At 40.3% G+C, this 23,065-nt stretch overlaps 1 protein-coding gene across 1 annotated transcript; it reads right to left on the bottom strand.

Moving 5' to 3' along the window:
• Positions 1–36: 36 nt before the first annotated feature.
• Positions 37–22,844, bottom strand: gpr179 (G protein-coupled receptor 179). Its single transcript, XM_019278558.2, has 11 exons — positions 21,211–22,844; positions 19,785–19,893; positions 15,671–15,767; positions 14,514–14,746; positions 13,459–13,527; positions 9,018–9,127; positions 8,121–8,359; positions 7,110–7,248; positions 6,881–6,983; positions 5,699–5,845; positions 37–5,309 (listed from the first exon to the last, which is right to left on the bottom strand). Exons 1-11 carry the CDS (start codon positions 22,134–22,136, stop codon positions 2,007–2,009), a joined length of 5,475 nt encoding a protein of 1,824 aa, XP_019134103.2. The 5' UTR covers positions 22,137–22,844; the 3' UTR covers positions 37–2,006.
• Between the last annotated feature and the right edge of the window lie 221 nt (positions 22,845–23,065).

The following is a 23,065-nucleotide window of genomic DNA, read 5'->3' as shown; positions in this document are numbered from 1 at the left end:
ATAAAGTGTCCCATCTGCTTCTTTTCACACCGTTAGATTTTAGAGGATTTTTTTTTATCAGAATAATCGTTCATAGAAGAAATTGCATACAAAATTCAAAACAGAACTTAAGCTGTTTCTTTATGCAAATCATGGAATGTTACAACAACATCAGATTTTTTTTTTTTATGTGACAACAAATTACAGCACGCTCATTCAAAAACACACTAACATGCAACAATGCTCACAAAACTAGTTCACTCCATTGACAAAAAAACTCAGTGCAGTGTTTAACAATGAGATTACTGAATGACAAACCTAGAGTCACTGTAGCAGAAGTGCTGAAAAGCTGACACCTGATTTCACAGACAAATTGCTGGCATAGACATGTAACTTCATTACATCATTACAGAAAACTGTTTTTATTCCTCATAAAACTTTTTCTAACTTAATACTGGTTTTAAAAAGTTGCAGGCGTCTTAGTGACTCTAAACTTTTTAAAGCACACCCACTGTCAGACATGAAATGTAGAGTTACTCTTGATATAAAGAAATTATTACCTAATAATGGATATCTAATAGTCTTTGACATCTTTGACTAATCCATAAGTTGATTTAACTTTGTCATTATTTATTAGCATTACCAATTGTCTGCATATCAATGTCATGCAGATTGCACTTGAATATTAAAGTGCTGCCAAAGTTGTGATTTCTTCCAGTTAGAACTATAATGACTAATATTATCTGCATAAAAAACTCTGACAAAAACTTTTGTAGTTGATTGAGGGCAGCCCCATTTTTCATTAAAACTGAACCCTCATCATTTGCAGCATTTAGAGTAAAACTGGAAGTAGGTCAGGTTAGCTGCAACATAAATGTCCTGTGTTAGTTGTTTTGCTATTCCCAAACATTTAAAAATAATGTATTTCTAATAGTTTTTAATGTTTAATTTCATTGTCCCAGCTTAATGAAACTAGTGTCCACTACATTGCATCAACATAAAAGGCAATGATAAGACTTTCTAAATGCTCAGATATATAATATAATTATGTAGCTTTTCACTTCAGTTTATGGTGAGTTATGCAATTTTTGACATTGTTACTTGTATGTGGTGGAATGTCACTTTCCCTAATATGACTGAATCAATTGGCAGAGTAATATTAATCATTGGCCTTTAGTCATGAATAAGTCACTCAAGCAAACAGGTATGCATAGTTTTATCAATCATTAACACTTAATAGAAATGTAATTTGACATCTATTGTAGTTTTGGCAGCACTGCTTTACATGTAACACTTTCTTTCACTTTAAAAATATAATTTCCACAAAAGAACAAAATTAGATTTTATTTATCTGGTATATGCTGGTTACGCTTCCATCGTCCATTGAGTTCCATCTCCTCTTTGCTATGTAAAGTTTTGATTATGAGCACTGTGGACTTAAGATCAGATTTTGTAATATATTCACCCCAGCTATGTGTTCAACATACTGTACGTACATGGCAAATATGTGTCACCTAATAACATACAAAGACACAAAAACATTTTACTTTAAAATGGGGGGTAGAAGCAGGAAGAAAAGAGTCTTCAGCTAATGCGCCAAGAAACGTCAATTTGTCGTTAATTTCTGGATTGATTAGGAACATAATGAGTTTGCAATATGTGTTCCGGTTTGCACAACGTATTGTGTCCATTTCATCAAGTCTCTACTATAGGCTTCTTAGTCAGACAGTGCCATGGCTCAAATGGATAGTCCAACCTGAAATAATACAGCCCTAAATTCTGTCTTTAAGCAACCAAAATAATTCTCCAACAGAAAGGGCTCTCAGCTCTGCCAACTGCAGGGGAGTTTTTCGTCAGCTGAGCCTGCACTCTGATCTCCTTGTGGAGATGGGAAATGTTAATAACAGTTGTTCCCAAAAGTTCCCCTTCAACAGGCTACCACCAGTAGTACTAATATGATTAGTTCACATTCCTCTAGATTCAGTGGGATGGGTCAAAAGTGAAAGCAAATGCTGGCTAGATTTGGGTCACAAGTCGGGTGGGAATACAAAAGCCTCAGCAGCACATTCTGCATCGTCTTCCTCATCTTCCTCAGGAATATTCTCAGGCTCCCATGTAAAAACATCCGAGGTATTGTCAGTGAATGAACCAGAATTGTTCCTTGACATTTCCCAAGGACACAAAGCATCACGGCGCCCCAGGGCTAAGTTTTCCTTAGATTCATTTATCTGCGCTGTGCTGATAGCTGCAGGTATCTCTTCTACACTGAGTGGCCCCGGGTTCTCTGTGACTTCAACTTTGTCACTGGTGGGAGTTTCAACTTTACTTTCAGTTAAGGTTTGTGGATCCCTAGAATCCCATGGACAAACATCTGCCTGAGCAGTGTCTTGCTTTGTGATAACTTTTGGGTCCGCTGTGTCCCATGGACAAACATCTGCCCGAGCAGTGTCTTGCTTTGTGAGAACTTTTGGATCATCTGTGTCCCATGGACAAACATCTGCCCGAGCACTATCTTGCTTTGTGAGAACTTTTGGATCATCTGTGTCCCATGGACAAACATCTGCCCGAGCACTATCTTGCTTCGTAAGAACTTTTGGGTCATTTGTCTCCCATGGACAAACATCCACCTGAGCACTATCTTGCTTTGTAAGAACTTTTGGGTCATCTGTGTCCCATGGGCAAACATCTACCCGAGCATTATCTTGCTTTTTGAGAACTTTTGGTTCTTCTGTGTCCCATGGACAAACATCTGCCCGAGCACTATCTTGCTTTTTGAGAACTTTTGGTTCTGCTGTGTCCCATGGACAGACATCTGCCAGAGCACTGTCGTGTTTTTGTGCAACTTTTGGGGATTCTGTTTCCCATGGACAAACATTTGCATGAACTGTGTCTTGCCTTACATGACTCTCTATTGTTTTAGATGTCTCTGGCTTTCCTGATTCTGGTTCACTGCTATCCCATGGACAAACATCAGCCAGTTTTTCCAGTCCTTGTGGGAGCATCTTGGTAACTGCATCATCACCCCTTTTTTCAGGGGGCTCAGTTTCCCAGGGACATATATTTACTTTTGCACTGTCTTTCCCTTCAGCCTGTATGGTAGCAACTTTCAAAGGCGAAACATCTTTTTGTGAGTCTTCTGGTTTGTTTTGTCCAGTCTCCCAGGGACAAATATCTACCTTGATGGTCCTTTGTGAACTTGATTCGGTATTTGTTGGGTCTGTGTTTACCTCTTCCCATGGACAAATGTTTTCCATGATTTTAGGAGGATCAGGAAAATCCCATGGACAGCTTTCTGATGTCTTGGTCATCTGTCTACCCAAATTCAGAGCAGGTGACTTTGCATGGTATTGTTGCTCATTTCTTAAACTTTCTTTTGATGCACCGGGGTAGTTGGTAGGTTTCCCTGCTTCTTGTAGATGGGGCACTGTCAGAGATTGCTTGGTCTCCAAAGGATTTAGATTTTCATAGACAACGTCCTTGTCCTGAACATCCCAAGGACAAACATTAGCATATTCATTATCTTGCCTTATAGAAGGTTTGGAAGTTTCTGCAGTCTCCCAGAAACTCCCATCTGCTGCACGTTTCAAAGACTGTGTCTGTGAATCTCTGGACACGTTAGTATGATGAATAATAGGAATATCCTGCGATTCCCAAGGACACACGTTACTAATCGCACTTCCTCGTCTTCTCATACTCATTTGCTCCTGAGATTCCCAAGGACACACATTACTAATCGCACTTCCTCGTCTTCTCATATTCATTTGCTCTTGAGATTCCCATGGACATACATTTGATGGTTCAGATACCTGCAAGTCCCAAGGGCAGATGTCTGCTTTAATACTCTGCTGCTTCTTTGGTCCTTCCCCTTCCTGGAAAGTACCAGTTCCCTCCCATGGACACACATCTGCATGGGAAATATTACGCACTGGTGTAATTCGATTACTACCTCTTCTGTGAGTTGAAGGAGTTCTACAGCTGCTGGCAGTTTCCCAAGAACTTATACTACTACGTTTGCTGTTCTGCCTTGATAAAAACACATTTTCATAAGTGCCATCTTTTTGCACATCATCCATGTCCCATGGGTAGACAGCAGATTTTACAATCACAAGCCTTCTTGGGCTTCTGTCGCAAGAATCCCCAGAGGAGAGTCTGATGGCATTCTGCTTAACAAGGCATGGTTTTCCGTCTGTTGTCATACTTCGTTTCTGAAGTGACCGCTTTTCCGTGCTTGGGCGTCTACTAGATGTTTCTGATCTTGGTGTTGGGGAAGCACTTTCTTGACTTTTTTGTGAAACAGAATCCTCAATATGTAAATTTCCATCTTTACTAGACTTGCTTCCTGCATCCATGGATCCCATAATTGATTTCACTGAAAGCCACTTACTTGTGGAGGTGCGGAAGGAGAAGACACGTTGATCTTTTGTGACCTTTGGTCTTGGAGAGACTGGCGCACTTGCAGACACAGGGGCCTGTGGTTTGGGAGACGGAGCTTCACTTTGTATTCCCTTATCCTCTGAAGGAGTTTTTTCTATAGATGGTAAATGGTCCCAGGGACAGATTAGCATCTGGGGAGATGGTGGCACGTTTTCCTCAGCATCCTCAGAGTTTGCGTAGGTGACATGCTTCTGGTTCTTGTCTCCTGATTGTTCTGACTCCACCTCCCAAGGACAGACCTCAGTCTTGTCAAATGACTCTGACTGGAGAGCACTCCTGGTCTGGTCACTAATGGATATGCTCTGCCTGGACCTAGACAGCACTGTGCTGGCTCTGTTAACCTTAGGTATGTTCTCCATAGAATGGGCAGTAGTTGAGGTTAGACTCCAGGACTTATGAAGCCTGGTGTGATCAGGATGCAGAAGATTGGTGTCAATGGTCAGATTTTGGGCACTTGCTGACTTGCAAACCCCTGGTGGAATATCTAAGGAATCGGTCTCAGATCGCCGGGAAGATCTCTTCACAGCATTGTTCTTTAACATGGAGTCACGCAAAGAAGAGTCTCTTTCCCTCACATAGTGATGATCACTTTGGGACTTACGCATGGATGGTGATGGTGTTTTTATTGAACTCCTGTAACTGATACTGACTGATATTGTATCTGGGCCTCTCCTGAACGACTCGGACTGATTCACACTTCTACTGTGGAAGGATCCATCTTTTTCCTCGCGGCTGCACTGCCGGCTCATGCTTTCTGGGATTTCAGCAATGCGTCTAATAATGGATCTCCCCAGTGCACATCGAGAACTTCGCTTCTTTGACAGATGAGGGTTGTTAGCTGTCATCTTTTTGGTCTTGTGGACTTCTAACTGGGCATATAACTTCTTCAGCTCATCCTGGTGCATATGAAGAAGGGTGGGAATTGAAGAAGGGATTGAGGAAATGGTTGAAATGTTTAATGGGTGGGAAAGATATGGAGAGTAACAAGTCAGAGGAAAGGTAAAAGACATTTTCATAGAACACAGTTTAGGAAAAAAAGGAAAAAGGTTGGAGAAAGGTTATACAGTACAACTGTTAATTCTATCATTGCTTGTATTTACTGTTAATTTATGATTTAAATTATAATACATTTAAGATATGTTTAATTGAGTCTACATGTGCTAATGGAATTATGGGACATTTATTTGCCTTATTTAAATGTGACCTTTGGAATGTCTTCCACCCTTTGTAAATTATGTCCCAATGCAAAGTGATAACATCGTTCTAAAGGGACGAGAGAGTTTACCCGAAAGTCATCCGGGTCCACACTGGGCTCACTCCAAACAGAGTGAAAACTGCTGTTGAGGTATGAGCCGGAGCGCCGAAGATCCACTTCATCTTCATACACCTCTGCTGCAATTTCTTCTCTCCCAGGCTTGGACACATAAAGAAACTGTGGAACATAGAGGCATACAACTCATATTCAACTGTGCATGTGAAAATTGTGTTGACATGCGTCAATGCTAATGTTTGGCTTGTTTATCATGTTGCCATGAAAGTCTCGATCCATCCACACACATTCAAGAATATGCATGAATTTGGTGCCATGGATTGTTCTAATGGGCAATTTCCCAAAACCCCAATAGCCCCCCCCCCCCCCATTTGTCCAACAGTCTTTTGTTCAGTAATCAAATGGCCATTGCCCCAAAGGCCTGTTGTTCTGAAAATACCCTCTCTGGTATCACCAATTTTCAAACATACTTATTCTGACCCAAACCATGATATTTTACTAAACCTAATCAAGTAGTTTTGTTACCGAAACTTAGCTAGCTTTCCCACGTTAATTTTTGTTACCAAGATGACAAAGGTCCCCTGACTCTTGTTAATATGACAATGAATGTACCCTGACACTGTCTGTTCCTGAACATCTAACTACAATACTATAATATATTTTGAGGGGAAAACAGGCTTTCATGCTGTTGGACAAATGCCCTTATGGTCTAATGGGACATTCTTCGTAATATTCAGGTTGCGGAATAACGAGCAGTCGGAACAAATATCGAGTCCCCATATCAATAAGACATTACCTGCCAATCTGTTGCATAACATGCTGAGTTAAATCCTAACTGAAGTGAATGCTGAGATTATGTTAATGGTAGTATGTAGCTAGTTAGCATTACAGAGCCTTGGAACATCTGAGGTTAACAAATGTATTCACAATGTATTGCTGAGCCTGTAAAACTGAGATGAGATGTCCCCTGTTTCTGTACAGATACATTCTTTTGATTAATCAAACAATCTTTTACATCTATTATGCAGGACATCAGGACAAACATTTTAATGTAATTTAAATAATTCCAAAGTCAAGAGTAAGGATGTCCCTTTAAGAGATGGGAATAACCCATCAATCTACATGTTTTAATACTTAATTGATGACCTTTTTTTTCTTCTTTCACACCATATTCTACCCCAAGCATTATAGCTCTACCTTGGGAATGAAGAGCAGGGCGAGTGTCACAGTGATGGTCACATGGGTGTGCGTGAAGGAGAGCAGTAACATCCAATCAGGATGTAGAGAGGGGAAGGTGAACCTGGAGGTGACAGAAAACACAAAAACTCATCACATCAGTGTCTTGTGTTTTTATTGAGTATACAGTTTCACTGCTGAGGGGATAGGCTCAGGTTAGCTGTCATGCGGAGAAATTATCACTGTCTACCGGAACAGATGAAACATGGTGGAGAGAAGCAGCTCGTTGTGGATGGCAATGCCCATGTAGCGAGGCTCGTGGAAGGCTGAGGGGACTGGCCTGACAGCGGTCCACAGGGAGCTGCCCCAACAAAGGAACAGAAGCTCAGCTGTGGCAAAAGAAAGTATGGAGTACAGAGGAAATGGTGGTCACTTAAAAGTTCAGATATAACTAGGGCAGTTGTTTGAAGTTGTTCAATTTGTTTAGTATATTTTCATGAATCTACTGCCAAACTGCCATTTTAATTAGACAATTCTTCGTTTTATACAACTTTGGGCTTATTTTTTGTAGTTTCATGGTTCAGTTTTGACCTACCAGTAGTAGTAGCTCATTCGGTGAGGACTGGGCTTGGAAACCGATGGGTGGTCGGTTCACATGCAGCACAGACCACAGTAGCTGGAGAGGTACTGGGTACTGCCAAGTCTCTTGAACAGGGAATCAAACCCCTAACTGCTTGAGGGATACTCTAACATATCTCCTCTCAATTGCACGACTGTATATTAACTGTATAACAAAGTGGCAAAATATTATTTTCTCTGTGAAGATCTCCTTTTCTTCTTACCGTAATTACTGTACTTTTATTGTCTTGCTAATTGGACTGACCTGATATTTCATGTTTCTTACACCATTAGGCTTTGTTGTCGTAAAGATATCTTTTTCACCGATCTAAGCTGTTACTTTGGTGAGTACAGTGTTTTTATTACTGAGAGAAATGATGGTCAAAACTACAGAAAGAGGATCCAAATTGTAATAAACTGGTATTCACCTTTAAGGATGTTTTACTAAATCCTTTAACACACGTCCATGTTGATATTTCTGTTGCCATTTAAGGTAATATTGGCTTTAGCATATTAATTGCCATTATTTAAGGTCAAAATTGTTTTAAAAATGATTTTATATATACTAACTTTTCAATAGTCATAAAATAATTTCATAATGAGTCATTGTTGGAATGAAATTATCTTGTCGACTGCCACTTACCCACAGCCATCATGTAGTCCCAGCGATCCAGGTAACACAAATTGAACCCCTGCCCCTCTGACGTGGTGGTTGTGATGAACACAGGGATGTTCCTGTCGCGGTTCTGGAGGACACCCACCGTCCATGCACACAGAAACCAGCTGACCGTCATCAGCATCACTCCCAGAATCCTCAGCAAGTGGAGGCTAGACATGTAGGGCACTCTCTGGGCCGTGCGTGAGAGAAACACCTTCAGCACCCTGTGCAGAGGCAAGAAGCTTAGAATTAGATTTTTGCTGAACTTAATAATTTAGTCAGCCACTAAGTTCCAAAATGTTATGTGTGTTACGTGTTATTGTTTACAAAAAAAAGAAAAAGCAGCTTTATATTGTTGTTTTATGTTTTATGTTTATAATGTTTTATATAGCATTTCTTAAACACAGAGGCAAAGGGTGTGCATCATCATCTATAAATATTTTTTTTTTAAAAACGTATAAACTGCACTGAATAAAATCAGTTAAGATAGAATAAATTAGATTTTCAGGTAAAGTTAAAATGAAATTAAATATATAAAATACAAGTCGAATAGACCAGAACGGCAGTTGCTGCAGTCATAACTTATGAGTTTCCCCAAATGCAACAAAGGAAATAAAAGTGCAGTAAAGAAACAAATCAATCAGAGGCACAGGAGAACATTTAGATTTGAAAGTGGCTCAAGTTGTGGTGCATTGGGTTCATTAGAATGTTGTTTATATCTGTGTGCAGCTTCAGCCTGTTTGGATCTTGGTTCTTTGGCTGATGGCTTCCTAAAGATCTGAGGTCCTACTGGGTTTATATTCTGATCATGAATGTTTTTTGTTGTGTTGAAATGTAATGGATGGAAGGATGTTACTGTGAACTAAAAGAAACCAAACCTACCTGTACATTTTTAGTGTGACTGTACCGTAGACGATGGAGAAGCCAAGCATTCGGACCCAGCGGAGCAGAATACACCTGAACGTACTCGGCTTGAAGTACATGATGAAGACCTGCAAAGACACTTAGTGTGAGTCAAACTACAGCAGCAGTGACAGCTGTTTCTGTTGGTGTGTATGCTATCTACACTGACACGGTATTACTAGTACTATCACTAGCTGTACTGCTATTACTGCTGCTTACAAGTACTACTATTACCATGTTTATTATTATGGTATTGATATTACTAGTGCAATTTATTATGACTATTAGCATAGTAGTGTTATTGCTACCTCTAATATGTCCTACAACATATGAACAAAATATCTAACAGACAATTAATAACACATCAGCATTTATAGTCAAAAACTGTGTTTACATTGTGAAGACTTTCAGTCACGTTCAACAACAGGTTGTACCTTCGTCCCTGTTCAGTGTGTAACAGCAGAGTGGATGACTGTAATCCAGGAATTAAAGCTCATTGTACTGTGACAGTCAGTTGCCGTCACTCTGGATAAGAGCATCAGCTAAAGCCTAAAATGTGAATGTGAATTTACATCATTGTGTTAAAACCACTCATAAAGGATAAACTACTCAGAGTTAATATATAGAATCAGATATACTCGCAGTCCACATGCAGAGGAGGGCAGTTTTAATCAGCAGAAATGGCCTGCACTCAAAGGCAGATTGGGGTCTCAGTTAAAGGCGGAGCTGCTCTGGAGGAAGAAATAATCTGATTGGTCGGTCTAAAGCTACAGAGCCAATAATCACCAGCAATACCTGTGAAATTTAATGATGAGACTTCTCAAACAGGTTTACTGATGTTCTAATATAATTAATATCATGAGTTCCTACAATTTTAGATTCAGCCTGACTATTGAGGGTGCATGGTTTTAAGAACATTAGTGTAACTCTTTAAGTTTTCACTTCTGGAGATTTTCAAGCAGACATTCGTGTTCCCCAGTGCCATCATCAGGACACAGTTTTAATTTCTATAGGCAAGGCAAGGCAAGGCAAGTTTATTTGTATAGCACAATTCGTACACAAGGCAATTCATAGTGCTTTACAGAGGCAAGGAAAAACATTTGACATTAAGACAAGCAATAGCAATAGAAATAAAAAATTAAAAAGAGAAGAAAATTTAATTAAAAACATCAGAATGTCATTTAAAATCATTAGAATAGCAAATTTGAAACTATACTATAACACTTTGGTGTATTTTATCTTGCACATTTTAAATATTTTGTGCGATTTGAACTTTTACTCATTCTCTGGTGAATATTTTACACATTTCTGCACAAAACTGTATACTTCTTTCTCAATTAAAAAAAAAAATATATATTATATTTGTTATGCACCAAAACAACAAGGCAAATTCCTTGTATGTGAAAACCTTCTTGGCAAGAAACCTGATTGTGATTCTATAAACTTTCTGAGCCACCTTTTAAGCACTTGGGCACTATTTGATACTCAAAAGACAAAGATAAATTTTCTGCACACAATTATCACACGTGGGATGAACATTTCAACCATTTTGTATATTAATTACATTCATCAGTACTGCAGTGGTTAAAATTGTCACAATGGCTGCAACATAATGTTTTTATTTATTTATTTATTATTTAGTTGAATGGCTGTTACTCCTTAGGTTGCCAACATTTTTCAAGTCACACAAAAATCATCCAACAGAAGTTATGTTGTTTTATATTTACTAGCCAATTTCCCTCTTATCTTTTTTTAAAGGCACTAAGAGGACCTGATCTTTAGTATAACGCCAGAGCTGGATATATGCGATGCTCATAACCGTAGATGTGCTTTATCCACAGATGTGGCTTTTGTTCCCTGAGAGACATAAAACATGTATTCAGTGGTGAATGAAGTGAAAGTACTAATACCGCACTGAAAAACAAAAATATTCTATTACAAGTAAAAGTGGGGAAGTATAACCGGGAAAATGTACTTGGAGTCCCTGTGACTGTTCTACTATCATATATGATATAATTTGATTATTATGACTCGTGCATTTATGTAAAAGCAGAATTTTACTGTTGTAGTTTTTGTTGAAGTGGAGCTCATTTTAAACACTTTTGTATCAAACTGCAACTAATGATTATTTCTATTGTGAATTAATCTGCTGATTAATGATTTTATTTTCTCCATTAATCAATAATCAACTGGTTTGTAAAAATTTCAATCCAGCAACAATTTTGGAATCCTCACACAGATCAGGTTTTTGGCGCTATGACCATTCTTCACGTGCACACCAAACAGGTCGTCCAGCAGGTGATCTGTTTATAGATCAAATGGATACCCCAGCACAGTGACCCCTCACTGAGATGAGAGACTGACTTTTCATCTGGGATTTTTCAGAACTACAGTCAGGTATGTTGGCTGCAATTTACCTTTGACTTGGTCAAACAAAACTCTTAACAGCATCATCCCAAAATGCCAAAAATGGGTCTCTCTCATTTCTTTCACTCCTATCCTGTCTTACATCAATGTGCAATGAATGGTTTAAGAGTTAAAATCTCATTACAGTATATTCTATATTTATCCCTTATCTTTGTCTAACGCATTATCTTCAATTAATAATTTGCTTTATATCTCCTTTTTCTCAATCTTATATTTCACACTAGACTTTAAGTACAGCATGATGTGTTGTATTTCACTACAACTGTCACTTGTGTACATGACAAATACAGCTTTTGAATCCTTAAAATATATTACATGTTAATAGACTAGAGAGAAAATATTTATGTTGTTTGTATGTTTGTTTATGTTTCTCTGACTGTTGATAGACAAGAAGTTTTAAGCTAAACTTTCAAAAACATTAGCTTTAAATTTATTTCAGTCATGGACAATAAATTAAAGTCGTATCTTTCCTCTTGTGTTTATCAGTGATCCATAGTGCAGCTTAGAAAAACACACTTGAAACAACTTCAGAGGATCACCAAAGTTTGTCATCCTGAGGGGAACATGAATGTGTGTACCAACTTTTATGACAATACATCCTGTAGTTGTGGAAACATTTCACTCAAAACCACAAGTATAAATCTCATGGTGGTACTAGAGGAAAAGTCAGTTCAAAGTCATAAGAATTCATCCTCCGAGGATCATCCATCTCTGGTCAAAGGTTTGTAAAGAAAACCACTAAAGAAAAAGTCAGACACAGATGTCTGGTAATATTGATTTTTTTTTTTTTTTTTACTGACAGGTTTTGGTTTGTGTTAAGAAGATTGCCACTTTAAAGGTCCAGTGTGTCAGATTTAATGAATTTTATTCCCCCTGCAAATTGTCATTATGTTTTTGCGAGGGCATTGCAAATAGCAAATACACAGCTAGATTCCACTAAATCCTACACACTGGTTCTTTAAGTCCTATAACTAGACAACTGGAGGAGGTAATGAGAAGCTAAATATTAGCAACACATCTCAGAATACATCAAGACAAGTCAACAGCACCACAAACTGCAAATCTCCCAAAATTAAAGTTCCATCAATGCCTCTCTAAAACAGCTTTAACATAAATAATAACCTTAATGACAATTTATCTAGTATCCGACTACATTAGTTTGAGCTCAATGTACCCTGTTTCAGAGCATGCTAGCCTGATTGACCCAGCCCCAATTGAGCCCAGTCATAATCCTACAAAATCCTAATTAAGGCCAGTGAATTCAGATTGTCTCCTGAAGCTGCCAAGATAGCAGGAAGTATGAAATCCAGGTCTCAAAATACCCCTTCAAAAATCCTGCATTATACCCATGTTTGTTGTTTTTATTGACACTCTGTAATCTGTTCAGTCATCGGTGTGCATGCAAAAACTCCTTCAGTTTATTATAAACAAACTAGAATCTGAATCAGTGTTTAAATGAAAAATTACCATTGTCAGCATTGACATTCATTCATATGGAGGTAAGAATTTTTATGACTTGCATATGATGATCATTTTTATGCACCAGTGTACAGTTAAAAGGCCACGATAAAAGCCCATTAACATGTTCCCATATCACATGTTAAACTAAATCAATGATCAGTGACCTGCTGTATACACACACACACACACACAGTGAATCATACAGTCAGCAGGGACGTCTCACATTGACTGGCACTTTCAGATAGATGGATAAAAAGTCATGGCTGACTTATGTTAACGGCTCTTTAATTGGTAAAATGAACCTGAAGATTGATTGATAATCTATTATTGGAGCAGTTATGAAAACTGTCGACTACCCACCCACTTGATTTCCACTTACACACACACACACACACACACACACACACACCCTCAACCCATTCACCCTCCCACAAATGGTCCATTATGATATAATCCATGCCGCTGTACTGTGCAGTGATCTGTAAAGAGCTCTAATCTGTGACACTCTCAGCCGGCTCGGTCAGACACTCACCGGGAAGTAGAGGAGCAGAGAGCCGAACAAGATTGTCTCCAGCAGAAGGAGACCGGATGCCCGGATCCTCTGAGGGAGGAGAAAGTGGATAACAGGAACAGTTGTCGTGTTGGTTAAGAGGTTAAAGGACCATATCAGTGTGTTTTTTGTAAACTTAACTACTAATAAATTATCCTATTATTCATTTTTAGATTGCTGCATCTTAGCTAGGTTAGCTTCTGTTCCACTTTCAGTCCCCTGTGTATTTTCTTAGTTAAACCAGTATCCTAGATACTAGAGCAGTGGTTCATAACCTTTTCTTGTAGCCCCCCACAAATACCCCTACAGTCCTATCAGATGAACTCAAGCACTCCCTACATCAACACCACCCGTCATGTGCCAAACATGTTCTTATAAATGTATTATAAACTGGATGTTATTCACTATTAACTATATAAAAGTGAATATATATGAAATTATACTTTTAAACCATATAATAATTTAGATCTCTTTAAATCTTTTGATGTACTCACTGACAGCTGCAGAAGTACCTCCAAGGATACAAAGACCCATGGTTGGGAATCACTGCACTAGAGACCATAACAGGTCCAAAAAGTTTGGACCCAATTTAAAAATGTTCTCGATTCAAAAATCTATCTGAACCTACATAAAGTAATTTCTTTTAAAAAGAGACAGTCAGAAACTGTCTGAAATAGACCAGAGGTTAATTAGATCCAATATGAAACGCAGTTGACACAAACAGAGAGAGAACACCAAAAATCAAATGTTATCTGGCTGATGTTAATGCGACAAAGGCAAACTTGGAAAAGAGGTGGGGCTGTGTGCTGACATCTGTGATTTTTTTTTAAAGATTGATTGACAGCAACAAAACAGATTTACACATATGCACTAAGCAACATAAAGATAGAAAGGAAAATTTGGGGTGATCTACTGTACACTAAAAAAACAGCTGAATTTTGTGACACGATGCATCATGGCTCAGTGCCTAGAAAAGCTCTCCCTCTATCCAATCCCATCTGTACGATGGCTCTGTTCAGCCAAAAGACCTGACTCACCCGGTTTCGACGGTGCCTGTAGGCCACCAGCATGCTGACAAAAATGAGGAACATGAAGACACCCTGGACGGCCAGCACGCTGGCCCTGAGAAGCCAGGCCTCCTGTACCCAGCATGGGGTGCCATCCTGACAGCTCTTACAGCCCGGCCAGCATGGGAGACAGATGGGCATGTTCGGGTAACACATACTGCCGCCGTCACTCCTGTTCGCAGGGCCACCATCTGCATTGACACCTACACAAACCCATGAGAAGACCTCAAATACATGTGACTTAGAAAGCCTCATATAGTACATACTGCACTATACTCAATACTGGAAATGTCAGACAAAACTAGGGTTTGATTTCTAGCCTGGATCCCAGTGAGCATGATTACCTGTAAATGGGAAACCTGTGAGGGATTTAACCTGATTAGGGCACTTGTGAATTAGCAGTCAACCTGGGGTGACAGTGCTAACTTCCTGCATGTTACAATCTCCAAATGAAGCTCCCTTGCTGTAGGCAAAGGATGCATGTTACAGAGGAAGTACATGTTTACTCCAACCTCCAACACGCCAACAGTTGTTAGCAGAGACGTGGCGCATTCAGAATGGGACAAATAGGGGACAAAAATCCAAATGAAGTTTATAAAGACTGTAGTCTGTGGAAAATGTTCTCATCGTCAAGATCCAAGAACTCTTTAAACAGTGAAATGTTTATGATTAAAGGGTAAAATTTGTTATAGTGCTGCTAGCATTTCTTCATCTACAGGAAGTCAACATTCTATTAAAGCTGCATAATAGATTTTGAATTGAATTTGAATTGGCAGCAGTGGCACCACCCTGCCAGAAATCTTTCATTTGGGGGCGACCAGATGGGGCCACTGAAAACCTCGGGGTGGCACACTGGGACTGGGGGGGAGGTCAGAGTATGATGAATTTTCACACATTTGTCATTCTTTTTTTCATGAACTATTATGAAATATATTATATATTTCTTGAATTATAAATAATTTATGTAGAGAATTGATTTAAATGAATATTACCTAATGGAAAATATCAGATAGAAGCAAACTCTATCAACTGTGTCAAATAGTTTGGTCATGCTAGATAAGACTGGCATCCTGGTTGCACTGTCAGATATGCAACCGTACAATGGTCATGGTTAATTATTGACTTACCTAAGTCTTGAGGGGCTATCTCAGGATTGTAGTAACCCTCTTTACAGCGGCAACAGTACTGACCAAGTCGAAAACCACGGCCTGGGATTGGTATGCACTGCAAGAAACGGAAAGATTTATTCTTTTGTTTTTTTTGTCTAAAGAGCTATAGATTTTCCATACCTTTCAGTAATAATAACAAAAAGACACATAATGCTACTTTCTAATTAAGTGCTTTTTTAAAAAGTGTTTTATTATTTTTTTGTTGGAGCAGCTTAAGGTGTGGAGAGAGAGGAGGGATGATATGCAGCGAAGGGCACCAGGTTGGAAAACAAACAGGCGCTGCTCTGGCAAGGACTGAGCCTTTGAACATGGGGCACACACAATACCAGGTGAACTACCAGGGCACCATGTTATGTTTACTCTTGCCCTAACATCAATATACGCAGGGAAAGTTTATCTGTCAACAATAACACTCTGTTCATGGCCGCATTCATTAACTTACACATTCCCACTGCTCAGTTATATTACTATCTATCGTGACTAACAACAGAATCTGCACCAACAAGCACAAAATGTAAATTCTAAATTAAAACATGTTTAAAAACAAACCGCCAACCAGATTAACTAAATTAAGAAGTCTCATAAACCAGACAACACCAGACTTTATGGTTCTGTGGGGCTTTCAGGTTCATAGTTTTCAATCTACTATTCAGTCAGAGCAAGTATAGATAGAACACTAATCTAACAAAGGCGAAAGTTCAGGATGGGTTCAGGTGTAGTTTATTACTTTGTTAAGAAATACAATAGTTCCCAAGGCAACAATTAATGAGGATCCCAAATAAACAACAAAAGTAAGTTGAACTGTGGGAACATAAAGTCGGTGCTCTGAAACTAAAAGTGCCTGAATGAATACAGGTTAAAAAAAAAAAAGTGGGTCATTTTACTTTCTCACTCTATTTCCCTCTGATGCTAGCTTCAATTTAGCCAGTTGGGACACACACACAACACACACACAATCACACAAACACACACACTTTGATGGTCTGTGTGTTAATCTAAGTTAAAAGCTAAATGGATACATAATGCCTCGACTGAGAGTATTATCCTTCTAGAGAAATCCTGTTCTCCGCGCACACATACACACACGCACACACACACACACACACACACACACACACACACACACACACACACACACACACACACACACACGCTGGCTTCACATATGTATATACAAACCCACAACCCCCTTATCAGAAGATCAAAGGCCTAATGCCATGAGCTGAACATTAATGTGATATGGATTATACATAGCAATAAACTTAATTCTCTCCATGGTCACATCTCATTTCAACAGATAGTCGTAGTAAATGAGTGGATTCAGTCATCTGTCATGTTTAGGTTGAAACTATGTTGGCCACTTTGAACTTTTAATGGCTTCATGGTCGTCCTGGGTGACATGCTCTGCTCAGCTAAAGGGTTTGAATCCTCTAAGCCAGGTAGGACAGCCCAGGACAAAGGGTGTCATGTGGATTTGGGGATTTTTAGGACTGTTCTTCTCTTGTGTTTCAGACCTCTGTGAGTGCGGTGCATAAAGGGGAAGTATGTCAACGGACAGGATTATCGCCATAATCCATCAGATCATCCTGCAGCCCGCCGCACAGCGCAACCATCTTTAAATAGACAGCTGAGATGAGAGGTAGAGGATTGGGTCTCGACAGACAGGGAAAAGGGAAACTGAAGCTAAAAGAGGGTTGGAGGCGGAGTGGATGGGGGGAGCAGACAGAAGAGTTAAAGTGTGACTGGGTGAAAGCGTGAGCAAAAGATAAAAGGCAAAAACGACGTAATGAGCACAAACAGAAAGAGCTTAAACCATTTTCAGAGGTCGCAAACAGTTTAGAGTGTATTTGTGTGATGTAACTAAAATTCACAAACATTGACAAATAGACAGTTTAAACAGCTTCTCTACCGTTTAGATGATATTTACATGAAGTGGAAATAGAGTTGTGGCATGTGTACAGCAACAAAATCTTGTATGATGAGATTTAAGGGTCATTCTTGAATTTGAAAACACCAGTTGGCAATCAAATCTCACCACAAGGCGGTATTTAAGTACACATACACTTCAATTCACTCTCTGATGTATCTTGTGTTTCGCCAAAAGTTGTAGCAACTAGAGGCAAGACGCTTTTAACATTCAAATAAAACATATCGTTACCTTCAATAAAATCACAGATTTCCCTGGGTGTGAAAGATTTGGAAACATCTGTGATAATGTAAGTATACAACTCAACAAAATAATATCATTGGTCTAGTCGCTTTTAGAAATTTTAATTTAGTAACGGATGTGAGTGAAAGCTTCTGATGAATAGCGACCTTGTCATGATATTGTTTTGCCAACATAATGATGGCACTTTTCTAGTTTCTGTCAAGTTTGGAACTCTCTCAGGCATTGTTTTTAAAAAATTTTTTTTACTTATGTTGATTTTAAAACTATCTGTAAATTGACTTTAAAAAGCTGTGTTGATCTAATTTACTTTCTGGCTATGAATGGAAATGACATCGCCATTTTCGATTAGTCTACTGTCATTGTTTCATGGTTCTCATTATCCTATTGAGGTGGTGGCTGAAAGTAAAGAGGATGGGTCTTATCTAATATGAGCCTGTCAGAGGTGACCGCCTCCTTTGTGATATTAAATATTAAGAATAATAAGCATGAAGCATTTTGTTTAAGTTTTTGTCTTCATTTATACCTTAAATGAAACCAACTACTGACTTTACGGAAAATGGGACTCATCAGAGTTCAGGTAATGCCTGCATCACTTCCTCACCATCAGCAACCAATGGTACACAGTATGGGTTAGTGTTAATTCACAACAAATATTCTCCAGTATGATTTGTGCTGATTGTTTTGATTGTGAACACCAGACCTATTTGAATCACAGAAGAAATCAGAGATGTGGTGGTGATTCACAGGTCTGGGACCAGGTGAGGTCAGTGGGGTAAAATCTTTTAGTCATCCAATATTCAGATTTCCCTCTCAAACACCAAATTGCTGTTTTGATATTGAGTAGTATCTAGGGCGTAATGCAAACCTGTGATCTGAGTGGCAACCTCCTATGCAGGAGTGCCAAAAACTGCAGTTCCTCAAATGTCCACTTGTGGTCCCCATATTGAAATGTCCAACTTCACAGCAGAAATAAACATGTTTACAGCCTGGTACAGAAACGGTTGGTCTTTATAGATAATTTCCCTGCTCATGGCAACTGTACTGAGGGGAATTTTTTTTTTTACTCAACGTTCAAATTATATTAAGGCTTAAAGTGGTTTTTAATTACAGTGTGGCTGCTTTGATTGACAGGTGGGTGCTGTTACAGGTAGCTTGTTTGAGCTACCAGGCTTAGGTTTGCCAATGACCCACGTTTTTTTAGATTAGCAGGGAGGCGGAAGAGGCTGAACAGCCAACATGGCGGCAGCCAGAGCCACCACACTCCGAGGTTCAAAACAGCTCCTGTGGGTGACGTCACAGGTACCACATTCCTTCTTTATAAGTTCTTAAAGTTTTTAACTAAAAATCATCACAGGCAGCATAAAGAGTCCAGCCTAAGATTATTATTGTTTTGTCTGCATCATTAACAGATGATAGTCCGAAAGTAATTTAGTGTTTCTGTACTATATAGTCACTGTCAATGGTGCAACCAGTGCTCAGCTTTATCACATGTAATTCCTCCCTATCTAACGGACCTTAACTTCTCTCTTCTATAAGCTATGTAGCAAATACTATAAGACGTGTGTGAAGTGGAAACTGGATGTTTTAAATTATCCAATAAATCAACTGTTATCCATTTTGTCTCTGTAAATTTCAATAGCTTTGGTGCTTCACAGGTAATGTAATACTTCCATGCTCTTTGTTGGATGGTACATTTGTTGCTGTTTGTAGGGCAGAGTGCCCTTTTGGGAGACAGCTTAAAGGTTAGAGGAGAGGGCTTGACACTGAAAACGGACTGCTGAAATGTGAAATGCCATGAAACTATGCAGAAATGTTTGATATAGTTGATATATCTTAATTTGATTGCAATTGCATCGTGCAATGGAAAGTCATGGGAGTTTGTCAACTGTATCATTTTGTTACCTCCATGGTGGTGCGGTTGCACTGGTGGGTGTCAGCAAACCAGCCGTCTCCTGATGCACACTGGTCCAAGTCGATGTCTTGAATGTTGACATCCACACGGATCACACCTCTGACACAGAAACACACACACAGACACCCAGAAAGGGGAGTTTACAGAAACAAGTTAGTCAGAGCAAAGAAATAAGAGTAGCTCCAAATATTATCAGACTCACAGAATAATCCCCTTTTTCTCCTTTGGCTCCACATTTCGTCTGCAAAATCCTGTAAATTTATCCAACTATGTTGATTTTAACACATTTTATATTCCAAATTCTTATAAAACTTGTTCCCAAAGTGCACAGGAGAAGGTCACAGGGGCCACCACAGAACTAGAAAGGCAGGCGAAATACACGTTGTTTATTCCTTTTGAGGGAAGTATTTCTGACATCTTATCCTCGTTTTTAATATGTCATACTAACACACCAGTAGGAAAGGCAAAATAATTTACTGAATCTTCATTGCCAATCATAATAATGAATAAAACTGGAGTTATGAGATATTTCTTTAACACTCTTTAACAGTCTACTTGGATCGGGATGGATTGGGTCCTACCCTGAAACAATCAAGAGTTTGAAAGTATCATGATGAGTGCTCAGTGCTCAGTTTTAGTGACAAACTCAGGCAACTTCCACCAGACAAGTAGTATTTATGCAGAATGACCAATTTCAGAATAATATATATTATATTATTGGATTTTAATGTGTTCATCACTTTAATGTGAATTTTAACTCTTTCTGTACTTTATCTGATTGGTAGCTTTTAAATTTCCCTGCAGAGCTCAATATACTTCTCTCTTAAACTATAATTTTACATCATAATTTGTTTGTTTGTTGTTGTTTTTTATTAATCTCAACAAAGTAACTAAAGTAAGTGAAGTTAAGAAGTCCTTCTGAATTAAGTAGTAGAAGTATGAAGCAGCAGAAAATGGAAATACTGAAGTACAAGTACCTCAAAAGGAAGGTACTTGAGTAACTGTACTTTCCATCACTGTGTAATGAACACATATTAGACAACAGTGGACTTTTCCTCTCCTCTACCTTGCACCCAATGATGCTGGATGCCACCACAAATAGTTTTTAATGGTCCATTTCTCTTGAAACTGTATGTGCTCCAGGTAACCCTCTCTGACACATCTCAGGTGTGTTATTTGTAAAGTGTTTATGTTGACAGGTTTTGCAGTTCAGTGCAGCTACATGTCAGACGTGAAATAAAAATAACAAAAGTTAATGATTCAGTGTTGTAGAATACTGCTAGAAAATGTAACGGTAGCTCTAAAATAATCTTCTAGTATTTTTCTGTATTGGTTCCCTTGAGTATTTGTAATTCTCCATCTATGTGTGAGAGCTTGCGTGTATATGTGTGTTTTGGTGTATGTGCAGGCCCTAACCTGAACTCTGGTGTCAGGTCAGGCTTGAGGCCGTAGAAGGACGTGGACAGGGTGAGCATCCACCCAGGTGTGAAATGTCCGTCTGTACAATCGAGGAATGGAGCGGTGGCCCAGCATACCCCACTGCGATTGGTGACATAGCTGTCGCCCTGCCTCCACTTGGGCGTGTCCAAGGTGGTGAGGTCGTTGAGGAGCACCCGCTTGGACAGGGCTGCTATTGGCTGGTTGGACTCTGGGAATTTAAATCTTCTGAACCAGCTGTCATCAGGGGCTGGTGCAGGCGGGTGCAGGCTCTCCCAGGCCTTGGATAAGTCCTGGAGGATGATGGTCTGCACCTTGGCCTTTGGGTTGCGGGAGGCACGTAGCACCAGTTGCGGCACTGGGGCAGTTGGATCAGCGTCAAAGGTGAGCAGGGCGCGTTGGATGAGCACGTCAGCCTCCAGGAGGGCACGGACCAGGGCATGGTACCACTCCATATCCTCCTCCACGGTGCTCTCTCGCAGGTCACTGGCCTGGAAGATCATGTTGAGGAAGTTGGCCGTGTTAGCCAGCGCATCCAAAGCTGGCCGGAGGGGGGCACTAAAGCTGATGGGCAGAGATCCGGTCTGCCTAGGTGGGCTATACGCCCGTGAGCAGCGGGCTGCTTCCAGAGTGGAGGGTTCTCCTGTGTACATGAAGGTCTCTGCTGGTGACCAGTCATCTTCCTCCTCTGTGGGAGCTTGTGAAGGCGTTGCTGCAAACCCAGAAGGTTCTGGTGACTGGATGGAAGTGGAGGGGCTGGTGGAAATGTCTGAGGCTCCTGTGCTGTTTGTTAAAGAGTCAGTAGTGTTGTCTGCCTCCAACTTAACTCCTGATGTAAAGTTTGAAGTTACCTGCGCTCTGAGAAGGGATGGAAGCAGAAGAAGAAGAAGCCAAACAGGACCCATCCTGAACTCACTCTGAAGAAGAAGAAGAGAAGGAGTGAAGGGGGTCACATATCTACAACACCGTCTCTTTTTGGCGCTCTACCCCTCTCTGATTCCCTTGAGGAAAAAGAAAATGTCACATGTTTGCGGAGGTTTGGACTTTCTTCATCTTTACAGCTGTGAGGCGCTGCAGCGGTAGCAGGTGTCCGGGAGGAGCGCGGCCACTCGGTCTGCGGCGCTCTCACTCAAACTCGAAGCGCACAACTCCATCTGTGCGCCGCACGGACACACGCACGTCACGCTCACGCACACACTCGCACAGAGGTATCTTTAAACCTGCGTGGCCTCGGTGGTGCTGGTGGTGGGAGGTGGAGGACGAAGGGAGGAGGAATCCCCGCAACTCCGCAGTCCGTCTGGTATCTCCTGCCCGCGGTGCCGCTCAGTCTCCGCTGTTTATAGTGACAACGCGGTGCGCCAAGCTCCGGAGCAAAGCAAACGCAGCGTGCGCAAAGAAGAGGAGGCAGGTGGGAGGAGGCGGGAGGGAGGAAGAGGGAAAAGCCTCAAAGTTGGGGGATCCCCGAGTCAGGTGGGAGGAGGACAGAGGAGAGTCGTGTGTTGTAGAGATGGAGGAGTGAAGAGAGAGAAGGGTCAATTTCCTCCTTTTCTCTCCCTTTCTTCTTCTTCTGTCTGCCGCTCTGCTATCTGTTGCTCCAAAGAGCTTCCAGCCCATCTGACGGAGGCTTGTGATGCTCGTCCATCCCTCCCGCCCCATCCCTCCCATCATTCCCTCCCTCCCCTCCATTCACCCTGTGCCTCCCTCCTCCATATCGACAGGGGCGCTCACCAGTGCTGAAAGGTGATGAGAGAGAGTGTGTGTGTGTGTGTGTGTGTGTGTGTGTGTGTGTGTGTGTGTGTGTGTGTCTGTTCACAGAGGATGATGCAGTCCGTCA

This window comes from Larimichthys crocea, chromosome X (genome assembly GCF_000972845.2).
Source record: "Larimichthys crocea isolate SSNF chromosome X, L_crocea_2.0, whole genome shotgun sequence".
NCBI lineage: Eukaryota > Metazoa > Chordata > Actinopteri > Sciaenidae > Larimichthys > Larimichthys crocea.
Note: the sequence above shows the minus strand (reverse complement) of the source record. Positions and strands in the feature narration are given on the sequence as shown.